Source organism: Oncorhynchus mykiss, chromosome 3, assembly GCF_057628025.1.
Source record: "Oncorhynchus mykiss isolate SJ-2025 chromosome 3, ASM5762802v1, whole genome shotgun sequence".
Taxonomy (NCBI): domain Eukaryota; kingdom Metazoa; phylum Chordata; class Actinopteri; order Salmoniformes; family Salmonidae; genus Oncorhynchus; species Oncorhynchus mykiss.
The window spans coordinates 77,228,969-77,249,737 of record NC_143024.1 but is presented as its reverse complement, the minus strand read 5'-3'; the positions used below and the strand labels follow the sequence as shown (position 1 = coordinate 77,249,737).

General features: G+C 50.3%; 1 protein-coding gene across 2 annotated transcripts in view; it reads left to right on the top strand.

Moving 5' to 3' along the window:
* xpo4 (exportin 4) overlaps window positions 1-20,428 on the top strand; it is a 43,594-nt gene extending 23,166 nt beyond the window's left edge. Inside the window, exons 7-22 of one of the 2 annotated variants that reach the window (XM_036974950.2) lie at window positions 831-943; window positions 4,083-4,240; window positions 5,013-5,187; window positions 5,313-5,489; window positions 6,242-6,384; window positions 6,466-6,611; window positions 7,252-7,429; window positions 12,847-13,006; window positions 13,562-13,731; window positions 15,137-15,311; window positions 15,941-16,234; window positions 16,636-16,816; window positions 16,933-17,054; window positions 17,177-17,425; window positions 17,537-17,629; window positions 17,731-20,428. In XM_036974950.2, coding sequence (XP_036830845.1) covers window positions 831-943; window positions 4,083-4,240; window positions 5,013-5,187; window positions 5,313-5,489; window positions 6,242-6,384; window positions 6,466-6,611; window positions 7,252-7,429; window positions 12,847-13,006; window positions 13,562-13,731; window positions 15,137-15,311; window positions 15,941-16,234; window positions 16,636-16,816; window positions 16,933-17,054; window positions 17,177-17,425; window positions 17,537-17,629; window positions 17,731-17,928 — 2,732 coding nt within the window. In that variant the 3' untranslated portion in view covers window positions 17,929-20,428. Of the gene's footprint in view, window positions 1-830; window positions 944-2,534; window positions 3,665-4,082; window positions 4,241-5,012; window positions 5,188-5,312; window positions 5,490-6,241; window positions 6,385-6,465; window positions 6,612-7,251; window positions 7,430-12,846; window positions 13,007-13,561; window positions 13,732-15,136; window positions 15,312-15,940; window positions 16,235-16,635; window positions 16,817-16,932; window positions 17,055-17,176; window positions 17,426-17,536; window positions 17,630-17,730 lie in introns of those variants that run through there. The other variant, XM_090230179.1, reaches the window with a different exon arrangement.
* Window positions 20,429-20,769: the final 341 nt, after the last annotated feature.

The following is a 20,769-nucleotide window of genomic DNA, read 5'->3' as shown; positions in this document are numbered from 1 at the left end:
AGATTGATGGCCAGGCTGTTTAGCGTGACATGGAGTGGTAAGAAGTTGCATGATAGCTAAACATACTGGTAACCAGATGAAAATCTGCTTCAGTATATACCCCAAAATCTTTGTTTTGTATTTGGTACATGCATGGTTGTCAGTAAGGTAAATCTCTCACACATATGAACTCCAGTGGTTGGTCCCCGGAGTTAATACCCCGTCTCCAACACTTCCCAAGAGGCTTTTCACACTCTTTTTCTCTCCCTCTACCTCTCTCTCTCTTCAGGTTCACTCAGAGTTCTGGTGGACCAGGGCTTTTTATAGAAGGTCATAAAGCCAAGGCTGCTGGAGGGAGTGCGGAGAGGGACACACACACACTCAAGCACAAAGCTGGCACCTGTCTCGTGTGTGTGTCTGTGTGTGTGTGTGGGGCTGTGTGTGTGTGTGTGTGTGGGGCTGTGGGTCCGACCCAGTGGAATGCTTGGCCTGTGATGGGGACTGGCTTTGATCTGGCATTCCTGTGGGAGTTTCTTCACTGGGCCTCAGCATAGAGCGAGGGAGAGAAAAAGACACAGTGAAGGAAAGAGAGAGCATTGAGTGTGAGAGAGAGGGCAACAGAGTCAGGGAGGAGAGTGGCAGACTTGATGAGAGAGAGCTAGTGGGTGAGTAACCACAAGTTTCCACGCCACTCAGACCGCAGAGAGGGAGAGCATCGCAGGCAGAGCGAGAGGGAGACAGACCAGATTCCACTGTGACTGACAGACAGGGCTCTAGTGACAGGGGCTTTTGTGTGTGTGTGTGAGCCAGAGAGTCAGCATTCCCCATGTTGGCCTTAACTTGGGGGTCACTGGGGCGCCACTACATCGCCATGTTTGAGTCCACCCAGAACGTGATGCTGAAGCCCACAGAGACCTGGAGAGAAGCCCTGCTCGACACCTGTGTCATGGACCTCTTCTTCACCGTGAGTATTTCTCTCATCTCTCTATGTAGCTAGAACATCCTTCTGTCCTGCTTGACTGATCCTTGACCATTGTCTCCTCTTTTGGTTCTTACTACGGAGAGGGAGGGTTTGAGCCGTATTTTATAATGAGGCATGTGAAACGTGACATTTTATAGTGAAGCATTTATTACAAATAATCATGATATTGCAATGTAGTATTTTTCTTAGGTGACGTTTAGATATGGCAGTGAAACGTGTGTGTGTGTGTGTGTGTGTGAAGCTGCCGTTCTGGCTTAGTGTTGTGAGCGAGATTAAGTGTGGAAGAAATTCGTCAGCTCTCCCTCAACATCCAGGCTCTCTGTGTGCCTCTGCCGGATACTGCTCCACTCTACTCTCACCTGTGTGTTTTCAAGTCCCAGTCTCCTGCCATATACTGCTCCCTTCTCCTCCAGCCCACATCACATCACTGGAGACTTCTCTCTATTCTGCATCGCTCAGTTTCTACAACTGGCATGAGATATAATTTTGGATGAGTGAGGTTGAGAAGCCCATAGATGTTTTGAGCTGTTTGGAACCTTAATATATATTTTGTATTGTAGAATTTTTCATTTGGATGTGTGTAAACCCCTCTCCTTGCATTGAGTGGTTTGGGACCAGAACATCTCTCTTATATTGTGTCTGACCACTGAGCAGCCTAACAAGAGTTGTGGTGTTTCTTACCTCAACAATGTGGTATTTATGGTGAGTGAGATGTTTGTTAATGTAAGAGTGTGGTCTGTCTGTGTGTGCAACAGTTTGTTTTGTCCGTTCGTCTGTGTGTGTGTCTGTGTGTGCAACAGTTTGTTTTGTCTGTCTGTGTGTGTGTGCAACTGTTTTGGGGTGCTCAGCTGCTGCTTCTCAATCCTCAGCTGTGAGGGTGACGGCCCAGGGAGGGGGACGTCCAGGCACGCGCTGCCAGGGTCAGAGTTCAAAGAGAGCGATGGCAGGATTACACCCTAACCCTGGGATTAGGGGGCCCCGTTAACAGTACACCCCCCCCCCCCCCCCCCCCCCCCACACACACACACACACACACCCTCTTAAGGACCCTAAGGGGGTCCATCTCCCTCCTCTGTGGGTGTCAGTCTTCCTTTAAACAACTTCACTCTGGAGGCTAAGTGGTCTAAGGAATGTTGAAGGTCAGAAGTCTCCCTCCAAGTACATACATCCACTCCTTTACATTATGAAGTTGAAGCTTCCAGTTAAGTGACTGAAGGAAACAGAAACAGATCTGAAAGAAATCCATGTTGGAGGTAGACTGTGAGAGCGTTCTCAGTTACACTCTGAGACAGTGGTCTAGGCCAGGGAGGATAACTTGGCTAGGGGCAGAAGATCAGGGAAATATGCCACTCTGTTCTTTTGACACCTAGTGAAATGAGTGATAAGATAACATTTTCCCTACCAGCTGTAATTTTGCCTTCTGCTGTTTTTGTTTGTGCTTTGCTTTGGTTTTGGCTTGTATTGGGTTTGGACTGATGAGAGGGTGGCTTTAATTTGTGATTCTGTTAGTGTGTCTGTGTGCACTGCTTCTCTTGCTCAGGGTTGCGTCTGCTTTAAGTCAGAACGTCTCAGCGTCTAGTACACTAGAGCTCTGTTTGCCCAGTAAACACAATCAGGGCTGCGTCTGGAGCGCTGGACCTGATGTTTTGACGATGGCTGATTCCACCCTGGGCGGCAGTAACTGGATCTGAATGAACGAGAGAGCGAGAAGGAGAGAGACAATCCGACGGAAGCGCTCAGTTGATGGAAAAAAAAACAGAAAGGCCTCCAATCCCCTGAGGAAACAGACACCAGGCTTTGTCTCCTGCTATAAATAGGAGAATCATTCTCTCTCCCTCATTCTCTCTGCGCAGAGGAGTGCCCAGTCTTGTTTTGATTTACCCTCTACCCCCTGCCTGTCTCTAACTATAGTCGGACTCAAGGCGATTGGCATAGCTAGCGTTGTGCGGATGTTCGTTGGTGCAGCTGTTTTTAGAGCGCGTGCGGCACACAATCTTTGGCCTTGCACTAGCTTTCTCTCCTTCTCCTCCCTCACTCTCTCCTCCCCTTCACTTCTCTCCTCCAGAGAATGACTTCACACTCTGGAGAGGGAAGCAGCAGCACTACCCAGCAGCAGTGAGGTGTTTCGGCTGCGCTTCGCTACGTTAGCATCAGAGTCCTCGGATCACCGTGGCTGACAACCAGCCACTACAGCTGGAGAAGAGGGAGAGCGAGAACAAAAGGGAGGTTGAGAGAGGGTCTCTGAGGAAGAAGGGAGAGTGGTGGGGAGAGTTCTGGAGCTGTTGGGTGGCATGCAAACGGTTGCGTTGGACTTGTGGGGCTAGCAGGGACAATAACAATAAAAGAAACCAAGAAAAAGCAGACTGAGAGAATAGACAGTTCAGAGACAAGCGTCCACATTGCGCTGCTTGTCAGTGAAAACACATGTTGCTCCACAGTAGAGCTGAAGCCTGCTCACCACTCGGTGTCTACGCAGCCAATTCACCATGCAACCTCTGTGACAGAGAATAACAAGTCTACTCTGACTACCAATCAGTTTCTGAGAAGATCCACTCTGGGTTTGGTTGAGACTGCCTCGGAGAGATTCAGACGGGCTCTGTTATCGATTGGAATTGTTTGTGGTGACATCCAGGGTTACTGTGTCTGGGTTCGGGGACCAGCGTTTTCAGCATTGATTCTCTGTTCTTATCGCTTCAAAAGACGGTGAGTCTGTCACTTCAATTGGTCTTAAAATTCTGTCTATAGTTCTGGTCATCAGTGGCAGTCCTCAGACCCCGGTGTGATTTGACTCCCAAGTAGCTGGGAAAAGTGTCCGGGTTAACGTGAACTGAATGGAAACCGAGAGCTGTGACTGTCCTTTGTGTTCTGGTCAGGTGTTATGGGGCATGATTGGCACTGGTCAGGTTGGTTTGTTGCTTTGTCGGAGATGCACAATACATTATTTCAATATTTCAACACAGTTTCTGCTCATTTTACCTTCATGGTCTCACAACCAGCATCATTATTGTCATCATCATTAGGAAAAACTCTTCTGAGGAGATAGCTGTATGTCATCACTTGCTTAAAAACAACTATTTAACACAACCCTCTCCTCTTCTCCCCTCTCTACTTGTCTCCTCAGGTGCACAGAAAGATCCGTGAGGACTCAGACATGGCCCAGGACTCCCTGCAGTGCCTGGCCCAGCTGGCCTCCATGCACGGCCCCATCTTCCCTGATGAGACCGCTCAGGTCTCCTACCTGGCCCACCTGGTGGAGGGGCTTCTCAGCATGATCAATGGGTGAGTCTGGCAGGACCTTAGACTAACTGGTTGGTTTCAATAGACCCAATCCAGGGCTAGAAACACTGCTGCCCTCTGTGTGTTCAAGAAGCTCTAAAATAGTTTTGAACTTGGGCAGTTGTTTTAAGATGACACGTAGATTAATCTGTACTGCATGTTGATCATTATGGGCTGTGTGTGATTGTAAGTGATTATTTGGACTGGAGGCTGGTAGAGTAATGAGTAATGTGATTTTGTGTGTAATCGACTCGTCTGTCCGTTAAAGTAGTTCTTATCTGAATCAAGAGGACTCGGCTCTAATGTATAAATAAAACACATACACACTTGTGTGCTCGGAACTCGTGACTTGCTAGGCGGAGTGAGTAAGGGTCTCTCTCTCCCTTCTCCGTAATCACCTATTCCTGGAGCTTTTTTCCAGTTGCATCATCGGAAAACCATGCGGGCAGGATGGCCAATCTGCAGTGATTGAACAGCTCTGCTTGCAATTTAAATCCATCTGATGGGGGTTAGCGAGCCGCACGGTGCTAGGCAGTAGGCTAGCTACAGCAGGCAGGCCTCCAGACAGTGCTCTAACTGGGGCTGTGGAAACATGGCCCTAACCCCAAGGCAACAGGTACTGCTCAGGGCTCACACACTGGGCAGCAGAGCACAGTGTCTGGTTTAGTACCATACCTGGTTCAAAAACATTTGTGAAATACTTTCACAAACTATGTCTCATTTGGAATCAAATTGGCCAACATTCCTCTAAGGTTGTGTTTTGTTTGTGTCCCAGGATAGAGATCGAGGACTCTGAGGCAGTAGGTATCTCTAACATCATCTCCAACCTGATCAGCACGTTCCCCCGTGTCATCCTGACTGCCCTGCCCAGCGAGCTCTTCACCTCCTTCATCAACTGTCTCACCCTCCTCACCTGCTCCTTCGGACGCAGCGCCGCCCTGGAGGAAGTGGTCAGCATTACACCTCGAACATTACTGCAAGGAACATAGTTGATCCATGGAGAAAATGTTTCACGTATTGTTGTTGCATTGAAAAGGCCTATTCAATGAGTCTCTGCCTCTCTCCCCCTGCCCAGCTGGATAAGGATGACATGGTATACATGGAGGCGTATGACAAGCTGTTAGAGTCATGGCTGACCCTGGTTCAGGATGATGAACATTTCCCCCGCGGTTGCTTCGTCCAACCCGCCGTTCAGGTCTTCAACTCCTACATCCAGTGTCACCTGGCCGCCCCCGACGGCACCCGCAATCTGGTGAGAGACACACACACACCTGTCAACCTACCCTACATTACTCATCTCATATGTTTATACTGTACTCTATACCATCTACTGCATCTTGACTATGCTGCACGGCCATCACTCATCCATATATTTATATGTACATATTCTTATTCATTCCTTTACACTTGTGTGTGTATAAGGTAGTTGTTGTGAAATTGTTCGATTACTTGTTAGATATTGCTGCACGGTCGGAACTAGCAGCACAAACATTTTGCTACACTCGCATTAACATCTGCTAACCATGTGTATGTGACAAATAAAATTTGATTTGACCTAGACTCATATATAATCAGTCAGTCAATTGTTATGGTTCATTGATATGTTAATGCTTGTAAACAGGCGATCCACTGATCCACGTTCTCAAATCAAATGTATTTATATAGCCCTTTTGTACATCAGCTGATATCTTAAAGTGCTGTACAGAAACCCAGCCTAAAACCCTAAACAGCAAGCAATGCAGGTGTAGAAGCACGGTGGCTAGGAAAAACTCCCTAGAAAGGCCAAAACCTAGGAAGAAACCTAGAGAGGAACCAGGCTATGTGGGGTAGCCAGTCCTTTTCTGGCTGTGCCGGGTGGAGATTATAACAGAACATGGCCAAGATGTTCAAATGTTCATAAATGACCAGCATGGTCAGATAATAATAAGACGTTCTCTCACTCCTTTGTCGCATATTCCTTCACGCTCTCTTTTTCTGTTTTTCTTTTTCTCCTGTCCTCCCCAGACAGCAAACGGTGTGGCATCTCATGAGGAGGATGAGATTAACGAGTTACAGGAGGACGACAGAGAGCTGTTCTCAGACCAGCTGGCCAGCATTGGCATGTTAGGACGCATCGCAGCCAACCACTGTATCCCCCTTCTGACCAGGTATATACACACACCTCTTGCTTTTAGATGATCCCCTAGCTCTGTAAGTGACTTTCATGATTCTGACATGTGTGTGGTCAGTCTGTTGGAGGAGCGGGTGACGCGGCTCCACGGCCAGCTCCAGAGGACCCAGCAGCACCTCATGAACTTGTCTAACCCCGGATCAGTGGACCGCAAGGTCCTGGATGACCTCTACGAAGACATCCACTGGCTCATACTGGTCTCAGGTCAGTCAGATATAAGGGATGATTGGCAATCGCCCCATGTTGGATACACGGCTCAATTCCATCAGTGGTCCCTTGTTGTTTTAGGTATGGTTTTATTATGTAACAATTATTTTAGCATTCAGTCAATTATGTTCTGTTAGCATAAAATGAAACCTCTAACTGCATTCTGGGGGGGCGTAGACTTTGTCCTTAGATCTCCTTAGTTGTTTTTAGGGACTAAATTTAGGCAGGGAGGCAGGCTGCGCTGGTGTATCGGTGCATGGCAGGAATGTTGTTTCGGGAAGGGCCAGGCCACCAGTTGTACAACTGCTGCTGTTTAGTACATTTTAGCATTCTCAGTGGCCACAGAATTCCCCTTTGGTGCCTATCTTCATTTGGAGTCATACACCCTTAGTTGGTTCTCTCCGTGTGCTTCGAGTTTTTCTATGGGATCCTAGCGGTGCTTTGCGTAACACTGGTGAAGAATGACATTGGCTGTAATGTACCAGTGGAAAGCTCCACTGTAGGAGTTTTGCTGTGATGGAAAATGTTGTCTTCCAAAAGTACCTCCCTTAATGGATTGTTTCTGGCTAGGCCCAGTCCTAGTTGTCAGTGTGTAGTTGTGAATGTTAAATATTGAATGTGTGTGGGGTGGTTCCAGGCTACGTCCTGACAGATGACCCTCAGGGTGAGACTCCTCTGATCCCAGCGGAGGTGATGGAGTATTCTATCAACCACTCTACTGAGGTGGACATCAACACCACCCTGCAGATACTGGGCTCCCCCGGGGAGAAGGCCTCCTCTATCCCAGGGTGCAACAGGACAGACTCTGTCATCAGGTAAGGGAGGGACTATGATTGGTCAAAAGTCTGTGTACAGTACAGGCTGAATGTCTGCTGATTTGCTGTTTGGCACTTAATTGCAAACACCTGGATTCCCACATCTAAATGAGATGTATGGTTTGAAAGAAATAACTAAAACCAACCGATACTCTGGCTTGTGTCAGTGGACCAGAGTTGTCCGTCGCTGCTATAAATCCATCAACAAATGGGTCTGAAATTAGTGCTGCGCGATTACTGCTTTTTGAGGTCGGTTCGATTATGAAAAATAATCATGGTTTCGGTTTTATTTAAAAAAAGGAAATGCCCTCGCTATGCATTGTGGGATGAATGCTGTAAAAACGCAGAATAAAACGCAGAATAAAAGTCCCATGATGGTAGTCTGATTATCCCGTATTAAACACATACTTTTTACATGACTTTAATCAAATATTTCAGTTGTTGTATAGTACATTTGTTTTATTTGATGACTTTATTATTTCATTCCAAGTCATCTCTATAGCGCTGCTGCCTATGCTGTCTGACAATCACTATTTTAGTAGTTCTTCAACATAAATAAGGCATATTTTTATGACTGCTGAATTCCAACTATCAATCACTTAGATCATGTATTTTCAGGTAGAGATAGCTTGCGATGCAACTGCTCTCTAGCCCTCTCGATCACACATTCTTCTCTCTTACGTAGCAGGCGTAAAAGAAACAGACCGGACAAGCAGGCGCGCAATGGATTATGATCATTGTAGTTAATCACCACGTTTTCTGCGCTAAACTATGTAGACTATTGGCCTGTTGGAAACTACAACTCCCTACGACATAAATCAGATCAAGCCCGAACTGTGCTATATCTAGAGAAGCTGCACATTGTGTGCATTGAGCCCACAGAAGAAGGAAACAACTAAAACAATTGAACCAACGTCGGTCAATTGGTTGTTTCAAAACCAAAAAATAACAGACATTTCGATCAATCTCTTAGCACTATCTAAAATGCACCGTCTCAGTCACTGATCTAATGGACAGTCTACCCTCACTGTATGCCTCTGATCTAATGGAAAGTCTACCCTCACTGTCTGTCTCTGATCTAATGGACAGTCTACCCTCACTGTCTGTCTCTGATCTAATGGACAGCTTGGACAGTCTCTCCACACTGTCTACAGCAGCTGAGCTTTAAGCTGTGGACTTGTTCACTAAGCCCTGGTTGTAGAGCTCTGTCACGTTCACACCAGTGCTCTGTCTGTCTGGAGTGTGTCTCATAAAACCCTCTGCCCCGTGGCATGGCATCGCGGCAGCCTTTCCCTTAGATTATTTTCCAGGCAGGGCACAACGGCCCACATAACACTACACAGGCCATCTGGCATGGAAACTGTCCATAGAAACCAATTGAAGCCAAATTTTTTTTTAGATCTAGGTAGGGGGTCCTCGCCCCTACATTACAGTACAATGTTAGGGGAAATATTACGTACAGTGCGAGGCCAATGATCCACCCGTGTGTGTGTGTGTGTGTGTTTAATCACTCTGGTCCCCAGCGATGCGGGTGTGGCTCCCTGGGGGTGTGGTGCCAGTGCCGCAGAGGGGGAATGCCCTGGCACAGACCCAGCCATGCCAGCTGCTAACACACACACAGGCCGTGGGAGACACACACACAGGCCGTGGGAGACATGATGGCGTAGCGACCTAGCCAGCCTTAGAGCAGACCCCGGCGCCAGCCCTCCCGGACCAGACCACCACTCCCTAACATGTTATTCAATTAGGGCAGGGCCAGGTGCTGCAAAGACTAGGAGGGGGCTGGGGTCATAAGTGTGTGGGCTTGGGGGGTACATGCAATCATATAGGGAATTTTGGAGGTGGTTGGGGTTGTGGAAAGGGCCTCTGGATTGTTCTCTGTGGGGGTGAGGAGGCACAGGGACAGATGACTGTTCTGTGAGGGGGCACAGGGACAGAGGATTGTTCTGTGAGGGGGCACGGGGACAGCGGATGGTTCTGCGAGGGGGCACGGGGACAGAGGATGGTTCTGCGAGGTGGCACGGGGACAGTGGATGGTTCTGCGAGGGGGCACGGGGACAGAGGATTGTTCTGCGAGGGGGCACAGGGACAGGATTGTTCTGTGAGGGGGCACATGGACAGAGGATTGTTCTGCGAGGGGGCACAGGGACAGGATTGTTCTGTGAGGGGGCACATGGACAGAGGATTGTTCTGCAAGGGGGCACAGGGACAGAGGATTGTTCTGCAAGGGGGCACAGGGACAGAGGATTGTTCTGCGAGGGGGCACAGGGACAGAGGATTGTTCTGCGAGGGGGCACAGGGACAGAGGATTGTTCTGCGAGGGCGCATGGCATTGTTCTGTGGGGGTGAAGGTGCACAGGGACAGAGGATTGTTCTCTGTGGGGGTGAAGGAGAATGGACAGAGGATTGGAAAAACAGAGGCAGCATCAGGTTTCCTAATAACACTGTGCGACCCCGACGCTGTTAATGTCAATGGGCTTTTGTTTTTGCAAACAATGTGAAACAGTGCACTGTGGTGCTGCGTGGGCATGTACTGAGGCCCATCTCTCACATACAGAACACTAAGATGCACTAAGCCGTATGTCTCTCTGGCCTTTAGCAGAGGTGCGTGTGTCAACGTGGTCATTTGTTGTCTGAGTGACTGATTTAAACAGACACTGAATTCCCACCTTTTTGTTCTTCCCCTCATCCTGGCCATGGCTTCTTATCACTTCCCTTGTTATCGCTCTCTCCTCTTCCTCTATCTCCCTCTGTCCATCTTCCTCTTTTTCCATTTTTTTTTCTTTTACCTTTCACTTCTCTCTCCCTCCTTCCCTCCCTCCCACCCTCCCACCCACCCACCCTCTGTCCCTCCGACCCTCTCTCCCTCCCACCCACCCTCCCACCCACCCACCCACCCTCCCACCCACCCACCCTCTCACCCACCCACCCACCCTCCCTCCCTCCCACCCACCCTCTCTCCCTCCCACCCACCCTCTCTCCCTCCCACCCACCCTCTCTCCCTCCCACCCACCCTCCCTCTCTCCCTCCCACCCACCCACCCACCCTCTCTCCCACCCACCCACCCTCTCTCCCTCCCACCCACCCACCCTCTCTCCCTCCCACCCACCCACCCTCTCTCCCTCCCACCCACCCACCCTCTCTCCCTCCCACCCACCCACCCTCTCTCCCTCCCACCCACCCTCTCTCTCCCACCCACCCACCTACCCTCTCTCTCCCACCCACCCACCCTCTCTCTCCCACCCACCCACCCACCCTCTCTCTCTCCCACCCACTCACCCACCCTCTCTCTCTCCCACCCACCCTCTCTCTCTCCCACCCACCCTCTCTCTCTCCCACCCACCCTCTCTCTCTCCCACCCACCCTCTCTCTCTCCCACCCACCCTCTCTCTCTCCCACCCACCCTCTCTCTCTCCCACCCACCCTCTCTCTCTCCCACCCACCCTCTCTCTCTCCCACCCACCCACCCTCTCTCTCCCACCCACCCACCCTCTCTCTCCCACCCACCCACCCTCTCTCTCCCACCCACCCACCCTCTCTCTCCCACCCACCCACCCTCTCTCTCCCACCCACCCACCCTCTCTCTCCCACCCACCCACCCTCTCTCTCCCACCCACCCACCCTCTCTCTCCCACCCACCCACCCTCTCTCTCCCACCCACCCACCCTCTCTCCCACCCACCCACCCTCTCTCTCTCTCTCTCCCACCCACCCACCCTCTCTCTCCCTCCCACCCACCCACCCTCTCTCTCTCCCACCCACCCACCCTCTCTCTCTCCCACCCACCCACCCTCTCTCTCTCTCACCCACCCACCCTCTCTCTCTCTCCCACCCACCCACCCTCTCTCTCCCACCCACCCACCCTCTCTCTCTCTCCCACCCACCCACCCTCTCTCTCCCACCCACCCACCCTCTCTCTCTCCCACCCACCCACCCTCTCTCTCTCCCACCCACCCACCCTCTCTCTCTCCCACCCACCCACCCTCTCTCTCTCCCACCCACCCACCCTCTCTCTCTCCCACCCACCCACCCTCTCTCTCTCCCACCCATCCACCCTCTCTCTCTCCCACCCACCCACCCTCTCTCTCTCCCACCCACCCACCCTCTCTCTCACCCACCCACCCACCCTCTCTCTCTCCCACCCACCCTCTCTCCCCACCCACCCACCCTCTCCCACCCACCCACCCTCTCTCTCTCCCACCCACCCACCCTCTCTCTCTCCCACCCACCCACCCTCTCTCTCTCTCCCACCCACCCACCCTCTCTCTCTCCCACCCACCCACCCTCTCTCTCTCACCCACCCACCCTCTCTCTCTCTCCCACCCACCCACCCTCTCTCTCTCCCACCCACCCACCCTCTCTCTCACCCACCCACCCTCTCTCTCACCCACCCACCCTCTCTCTCTCTCTCCCACCCACCCACCCTCTCTCTCTCTCCCACCCACCCACCCTCTCTCCCACCCACCCACCCTCTCTCTCTCCCACCCACCCACCCTCTCTCTCTCCCACCCACCCACCCTCTCTCTCTCCCACCCACCCACCCTCTCTCCCACCCACCCACCCTCTCTCTCTCCCACCCACCCTCTCTCTCTCCCACCCACCCACCCTCTCTCTCTCCCACCCACCCACCCTCTCTCTCTCCCACCCACCCACCCTCTCTCTCTCCCACCCACCCACCCTCTCTCTCTCCCACCCACCCACCCTCTCTCTCTCCCACCCACCTTCCCTCCCCTCTCTCCCTCTCTCCCTCTCTCCCTCTCTCCCTCTCCCTCCCACCCTCCCTCTCTCCCTCTCCCTCCCACCCTCCCTCTCTCCCTCTCCCTCCCTCCCACCCTCCCTCTCTCCCTCCCACCCACCCTCCCTCTCTCCCTCCCACCCACCCTCCCTCTCTCCCTCCCACCCACCCTCCCTCTCTCCCTCCCACCCACCCTCCCTCTCTCCCTCCCTCCCACCCTCCCTCCCTCTCTCCCTCCCACCCTCCCTCTCTCCCTCCCTCCCACCCACCCTCCCTCTCTCCCTCCCACCCACCCTCCCTCTCTCCCTCCCACCCTCCCTCTCTCCCTCCGACCCACCCTCCCTCTCTCCCTCCCACCCACCCTCTCTCCCTCCCACCCACCCTCTCTCCCTCCCACCCACCCTCTCTCCCTCCCACCCACCCTCTCTCCCTCCCACCCACCCTCTCTCCCTCCCACCCACCCACCCTCTCTCCCTCCCACCCACCCACCCTCTCTCCCACCCACCCTCTCTCCCTCCCTCCCACCCACCCTCTCTCCCTCCCACCCACCCACCCTCTCTCCCACCCACCCTCTCTCCCTCCCTCCCACCCACCCTCTCTCCCTCTCTCTCTCTCTCTCTCTCTCTCTCTCTCTCTCTCTCTCTCTCCTTCCCTCCCTCCCTCCCTCCCACCCTCTCTGCCAGGTTGTTGTCAGCGGTGTTGAGGACATCAGAGGTGGAGTCCAGGGCTACGAGGGCCAGTCTGACAGAACTGCTCAGCCCTCAGATGGGGAAGGACATTGTGTGGTTTCTCAAACGCTGGGCCAAGACTTACCTACTGGTGGACGAGAAACTCTACGAACAGGTACAACTAACACCAGACACCACTGTCTGATTTGTCTTAAAATGGCCGTCCATCATACAAAACTTCTCACTATACAACCCTCTCTAAGTTCCTAAGGCCCACAGAACACTGGCATGGTAATGTCTCGGGCTTGGATTTGACAGATGACTTCATAAATAGTCTTTGTGATAGTCACTGAACCCTACTGTACACTTGAGGTAACGAGGTGGCGGATACTGTACACTTGAGGTGATGAGGTGGCGGATACTGTACACTTGAGGTGACGAAGAGGTGGCTACTGGACACTTGAGGTGGTGAAAATGCTAGGGATGGTCTTCCAACACTTTCATGTTTACAACACCCGTGCTCTGTCACATTGACACCAGTGTACTCTCTGGAAGTGTGTTGTAGAAGCTGGTTCCCTGTGGATTATGGCATTGTGAGGAGGAGTGCAGTATATCACTGGACTGGACAATGGCTATTTATGACATCTGATCTTTTAAAGTGTTGCAGTGATTTTCATCTATCCCTCCACCATTTCACACCACTTTCTCACTATTTTCATCCCTCCTTTAGATCAGTATCCCCCTGAGCATGGCATTCGGGGCGGACACGGAGGGGGCCCAGTGGATTGTGGGATACCTCCTGGAGAAGGTGATCAACAACCTGTCTGTGTGGAGCTCTGAACCTGAACTGGCCAACGACACGGTGGAGCTACTGGTCTGTCTGGTGGAGAAGAGGGAGAGGTGAGACACTGACTGACTGGCTGAGTGACTGGTCAGGTGGAGCTACTAGTCTGTCTGGTGGAGAAGAGGGAGAGGTGAGACACTGACTGACTGGCTGAGTGACTGGTCAGGTGGAGCTACTAGTCTGTCTGGTGGAGAAGAGGGAGAGGTGAGACACTGACTGACTGGCTGAGTGACTGGTCAGGTGGAGCTACTAGTCTGTCTGGTGGAGAAGAGGGAGAGGTGAGACACTGACTGACTGGCTGAGTGACTGGTCAGGTGGAGCTACTAGTCTGTCTGGTGGAGAAGAGGGAGAGGTGAGACACTGACTGACTGGCTGAGTGACTGGTCAGGTGGAGCTACTAGTCTGTCTGGTGGAGAAGAGGGAGAGGTGAGACACTGACTGACTGGCTGAGTGACTGGTCAGGTGGAGCTACTAGTCTGTCTGGTGGAGAAGAGGGAGAGGTGAGACACTGACTGACTGGCTGAGTGACTGGTCAGGTGGAGCTACTAGTCTGTCTGGTGGAGAAGAGGGAGAGGTGAGACACTGACTGACTGGCTGAGTGACTGGTCAGGTGGAGCTACTAGTCTGTCTGGTGGAGAAGAGGGAGAGGTGAGACACTGACTGACTGGCTGAGTGACTGGTCAGGTGGAGCTACTAGTCTGTCTGGTGGAGAAGAGGGAGAGGTGAGACACTGACTGACTGGCTGAGTGACTGGTCAGGTGGAGCTACTAGTCTGTCTGGTGGAGAAGAGGGAGAGGTGAGACACTGACTGACTGGTCAGGTGGAGCTACTAGTTATTCTGTCTGGTGGAGAAGAGGGAGAGGTGAGACACTGACTGACTGGTCAGGTGGAGCTACTAGTCTGTATGGTGGAGAAGAGGGAGAGGTGAGACACTGGCTGACTGGCTGACCGACTGGTCAGGTGGAGAAGAGGGAGAGGTGAGACACTGGCTGACTGACTGGCTGACCGACTGGTCAGGTGGAGAAGAGGGAGAGGTGAGACACTGGCTGACTGGCTGACCGACTGGTCAGGTGGAGAAGAGGGAGAGATGAGACACTGGCTGACTGGCTGACCGACTGGTCAGGTGGAGAAGAGGGAGAGGTGAGACACTGGCTGACTGGCTGACCGACTGGTCAGGTGGAGAAGAGGGAGAGGTGAGACACTGGCTGACTGACTGACTTGCTGACTGATCAGGTGGAGCTACTGGTCTGTCTGGTGGAGAAGAGGGAGAGGTGAGACACTGACTCAATTCTGTATCCTGACTTGAAATATGCACACACAAAAATATAGATAGGATATGAGCCTAAGCGTTGGTGCTTGAAACAACGCCCCCTTGTGGTGGAATGATAGTTTTTTAGTTTTTCATTATCTCGCCAATGATATCAAATGCCAACAAACCTTTCTCCATCCCTCCTTTCTCAGGGCCAACATTGTGGTACAGTGTGAGAACTGGTGGAACTTGGCAAAGCAGTTTGCCAGCCGCAGTCCTCCCCTAGACCTGCTGTCCAGCTCAGTACAGAGGTCCCTGATGAAGGCCCTGGTTCTGGGGGGCTTTGCACACATGGACTCAGACACCAAACAGCAGTACTGGACAGAGGTGGGGAACCCTATAGAAGCCAGAGACAACACACACACGGAATCCACCACTCTGAATCCCTGAATGGAACTAACTCACACACGTCCCTCAAAGGACAATACCTGACAGCTCTCAAGTGTCATCTCCCTTCAGATTTCCTTTATATAGGCTCTCTTTCCAAATGGACTTCAGCTGGTAGCACATTGTGAGATCTCAATAGTTTTTTCCCTGTAACTTCCCTACTGTGGTGATTCTGTTAAACCACTCTCCACATAGACTTCAGTAGTAACAAACGGTGAAGCCAAATGATTTAACCAAAACCATTAGATTTCCCTAGAGTCTATCGTGTGATAATGATCCTCATAATGATCTTGAAGGCCTTTCTATAGTAATGCAAGATGACTCCAAAGCCATTGGGAGAGATTTAAGAATGAGATGGCAGCTGTCTTGACTTCCAGCTGCTCTGACTGTAGAGGGTGTACAGTAGACCATTAGAGAAGAGTTGGGAATGAAAATAGCCCGATCTTTCTCTCTTCATCCCTTCTCTCCTTTGGGGGTTGGAGCCACGTTACTGTGAAGCACTTTGTGACAAATGTTGTTGATTGATTGGATGTGATTGATTGATCACCTCTCTGATCCTCTCCCTCCAGGTGCTGCACCCCCTCCAGCAGCGCTTCCTCAACCTGATCAACCAGGAGAACTTTCCTCAGATCTGTCAGGAGGAGAGTGTGAAGCGGGAGATCGTTGCCACCCTGGAGGCCCTGTGTGGCATCGCCGAGGCAACGCAGATCGACAACGTGGCGTCTCTCTTCAGCTTCCTCATGGACTTCCTGTCCAGCTGCATCGGCCTGATGGAGGTGTACCGCAACACACCAGAGACGGTCAACCTCATCATCGAGGTGTTCGTGGAGGTCGCCCACAAACAGATTTGCTACCTGGGAGAGGTGAGGATCACTTTAATAATAATCACACACTTTATTACAAATCCCTCGACTTGTATTCTGCGTAAAGTAATTTAATCGGATAGGTTTCAAGTTTTATTAGTCGTATGTACAGGATACACATGGTGTATTCTAGACAATAAGGAATAATAAAATATAAGAATATGAATAAGGTAAGTAGCTCAGTAGAATAGAATAAACATTTTATCATAAGTATAATATAGGAAGGCACCGTTTATAGTCCAATATTTACACGTGAATAAGAGAAAGGGGGAATTGGGGGGCAAGTGTTTAAATTGTGCAGTATTAGCCATTGTAAATAAGAGTCTGGTAGCTGTGTGTGTGGGAGATTTCACTGGGAAGACGAGTCAACAGCTACCTCTTTTCCCTCTCCGCCCCCCCAGTCGAAGTCTATGAAGCTGTACGAGGTGTGCCTGACTCTGCTGCAGGTCTACTCTAAGAACAACCTGGGCAGGAAGAGGGCTGATGTGGCTGCTGAGGAGGACCAGTACCAGGACCTGCTGCTCATCATGGAGCTGCTCACCAACCTGCTCTCTAAGGAGTTCATTGACTTCTCAGACACAGGTGTGTGTCTTCATCTCCAAAATCAGTCAACGTTTATGTATGATATTTTAGGTTCCTAGTTAATTGTCGATACTTACCAAGTCCTCTCTTGTGTTTGCGTGTTGATGTTGGAATAGATGAGGTGTTCCGGGGGCAGGAGCAGGGTTCGGGAGCGACAGGTCGGTCGGTGTCGGCTGCAGACGTAGTTCTGTTTGGGGTCAACATCATTCTGCCACTCATGTCTCAGGACCTGCTCAAGGTAAGACCCAGGGCCAATTCATGTACAATGCTCCCTTCCTTGAAGTAGTTTTGAAGTAGTGATCTACATAGTCACTGTACTACAAACGGTTGTATAACTGGTTTGTCGCTGTGTGCTTCCAGTTCCCATCTCTGTGTAACCAGTACTACAAGCTCATCACGTTCATCTGTGAGATTTTTCCTGAGAAGATCCCCCAGCTACCAGAGGAGCTGTTCAAGAGTCTCATGTACTCCCTAGAGCTGGGCATGACATCCATGAGTTCAGAGGTCAGCCAGCTGTGTCTGGAGGCTCTGTCCCCCCTGGCTGAGCAGTGTGCCAAGACCCAGGAGAAAGACACGCCCCTCTTCATTGCTACACGCCACTTCCTCAAGGTGAGGCACCCCCCTAAGGGGATTTTCTCCTAACTGCAGGGTCTGCCTCATTTAATTGTGCTCAAAAAGAGGAAATGTTTTGTAATGGAACATTTCTCTCTCCCTCTCTAGTTGGTGTTTGACATGCTGGTACTGCAGAAACACAACACAGAGATCACAGTGGCAGCGGGAGAAGCTCTCTATACACTAGTGTGCCTGCATCAAGTGAGTATACCACGCACATGTATCTTAGATCACCATAGCCAATCAAGACTATGTGGACGTTGTGCCTCATATGATGACGTAATTCCCTATCCTCTCTCCAGGCGGAGTACAAGGAGCTGGTGGAGTCTCTGCTCGCCACCCAGCGAGATGCCGTCATCTACCAGCGACTGGCTGACGCCTTTAACAAGCTGACAGCCAGCAGCACGCCCCCGAGCATGGACCGCAAGCAGAAGGTGGACTTCCTCAAGAGCCTAGAGGAGTTTGTGTCCAACGTAGGTGGGCTGCTCTGTGTCAAATAACCACTAGCCCCCAAACTCCCCTCCTCCCTAGCACCTATTTCTATGTCCAACCCGCTCACAGACTATCTACCTTGACCACGCCAAACCATGAAACAGAGACTGACAGAGCTGAGGAGCTGCACTGTTAGACTGTGACATAAAGGGGGAAGGTTGAGACACTGAAGGGAGCAGGGGTGTGGACTGGACTATAGTGTCGTTTGGGCAGGTTTCCACGCCTGCTCCTCCCCCTTTTCATCAGAGGCCCCCGGCGCACACATACAGTGGGGGAGGGGGGATCAGAGAGGGATGGACTCGTCCCCTCAGCCAATCATTTTTTTGAGTTTGCCAGTGGGAGGGTTGGGATGAACACAACAGGAGTAGGTGCCAATCTGTTCTGAGAACGCTATGCCTCTCCCTCTCTCCCTGCCTCTACACCCTCGCCCTCCCCCCCCTCCCCAGAGTGCCTTTGTTTTCTTGTTTGTGTCGTGTGTCGACTCCTGTGTGTCCATGTGGCCAAGCTGAGACGTGTCTTACGTACAGCAACGACTGTGCCTGTCACATACCAAGAACACGGTGGAAGCACACACACACAGATCTCCATGACACCGAGAGGCTCGATCCCGCCACCTTCGGGCTGCTGAATCTGTTAAATGGGAGAGCTGATGATAAAAAAAAAGAATAATAATCACTTCATGTTCATCAAGGGTGTATATATGTTTTCAAAAAAAGTATATGCTTAAAACAATGACTGAAAAGTTTTATAAGATGGCAGAGAAGCTGAATTTGTATGGTTATGATGAGTTCACTTTAAGAAAGAGGGCGAATTTGAAAACATTTTATTAGATTTCTTTATCATTCTGGATTGTAGTTCTATTCTCTGCCACCCTCTGTCTCCCTAGAACCATTTCAGTCCTGACTGCCCACAGCCAAGACAGACAATTATTGGAAGCCTTAGGCCCTTAGGAAGGTTGGGCCCCTGAAGTTTAGCATACTCTCTCTAGTTATATTTTTCTATGTCACAGCCACTCTTTCCACTTCAAAACACACTGGATGGAAGTTCAAGTCCCTATAACTGAAGCAATAATGACCCAAAAAAAGGAACATATAGTGCCTTCAGAAAGTCTTCAGACCCCTTGACTTTTTCCACGTTTTGTTACATTACAGCCTTATTTTAAAATGGATAAAACAATTTCCTCAGCAATTGACACACAATACCTCATAATGACAAAGCGAAAACAGTTTGGTAATTTATTAAAATCTGTAAACAGAAATACCTTATTTACATAAGTATTCAGACCCTTTGCTATGAGACTCGAAATGGAGCTCAGGTGCATCCTGTTTCCATTGATCATCCTTGATGTTTACAACTTGATTAGAGTCCACCTGTGGTAAATTCAATTGATTGGACATGATTTGGAAAGGAAACACACCTGTCTGTATAAGGTCCCACAGTTGACAGTGCATGTCAGAAAAGGCCGCACGGCCAAACTGAGCAATCGGGGATGAAGGGCATTGGTCAGGGAGGTGAACAAGAACCCAATGGTCACTGACAGAGCTTTAGAGTTCCTCTGTGGAGATGGGAGAACCTTCCACTTGGAGTTTGCCAAAAGGCACCTAAAGACTCTGACCATGAGAAACCAGATTCTCTGGTCTGATGAAACCAAGATTGAACTATTTGGACTGAATGCCAAGCGTACGTCTGGAGGAAACCTGGCACCATCCCTACAGTGAAGCATAGGTGGTGGCAGCATCATGCTGTGGGGATGTTTTTCAGCGGCGGAGACTGGTCATGATCGAGGCAAAGATGAACAGAAAATATTGAGGGATCCTTGATGAAAACCTTTTCCAGAGTGCTCAGGACCTCAGACTGGGGCGATGGTCGACCCTAAGCACACAGCCAAGACAACCCCGGAGTGGCTTCGGGACAAGTCTCTGAATGTCATTGAGTGGCCCAGCCAGAGCCTGGACTTGAACCCGATCAAACATCTCTTGAGAGACCTGAAAATAGCTGTGCAGCAACGCTCCCCATCCAACCTGACAGAGCTTGAGAAGATCTGCAGAGAAGAATGGGAGATACTCCCCAAATGCAGGTGTGCCAAGCTTGTAGCGTCATACCCAAGAAGACTTGAAGCTGTAATCGCTGCCAAAGGTGCTTCAACAAAGTACTTTATTAAAGGGTCTGAAAACTAATGTAAATGTGATAAACTTTTTTTTTTTTTTGTAAATGAGAAAAAAAAATCTATATACCAGTTTTTGCTTTGTCATTATGGGGTATTGTGTGTCAATTTATGGGGGAGACAATTTTAATCCATTTTAGAATAAGGCTGTAATTTAACAAAATGTGGAAAAAGTCAAGGGGTCTGAATACTTTCCGAAGGCACTGTAACCACTTGTTTTAACCATGCATTTGAGACTGACTCACTGCCCTTCCTCTGTTTAGAGCACAACCCTGGTTATTTTGGAATGCCTGAATGAATTGTATTGAAATGTAAAAGTGTACATAAACGTATTATGTAAAATACTTCGTTTTTCCTTTTCTGTTTACATTGTTTTCATTTTTGTCCATCTCAATTTCCTGTTATACAGAATATGGAAAAAGTTCCATATCCCGTTTTGATCGTGGTTGTTGAAAACAAAATCCCAAATAAAAATGGTTGAAGTTAATGTAGAAATTATTTTAATGTATTTAATTAAACAAATAATTTTGACTGTGTCATTCATGCACAGTAGTGATGGGAAGTGAGGCTTTTTTTTTATGAATCTTTCATTTCGTTAATCGGCGAACGATGAACTGAACTCGAGCCATGATTCTATGGGAGCTTTCATTTTTTACAGACGCGTAAACGTGTGCTTTAAACTATG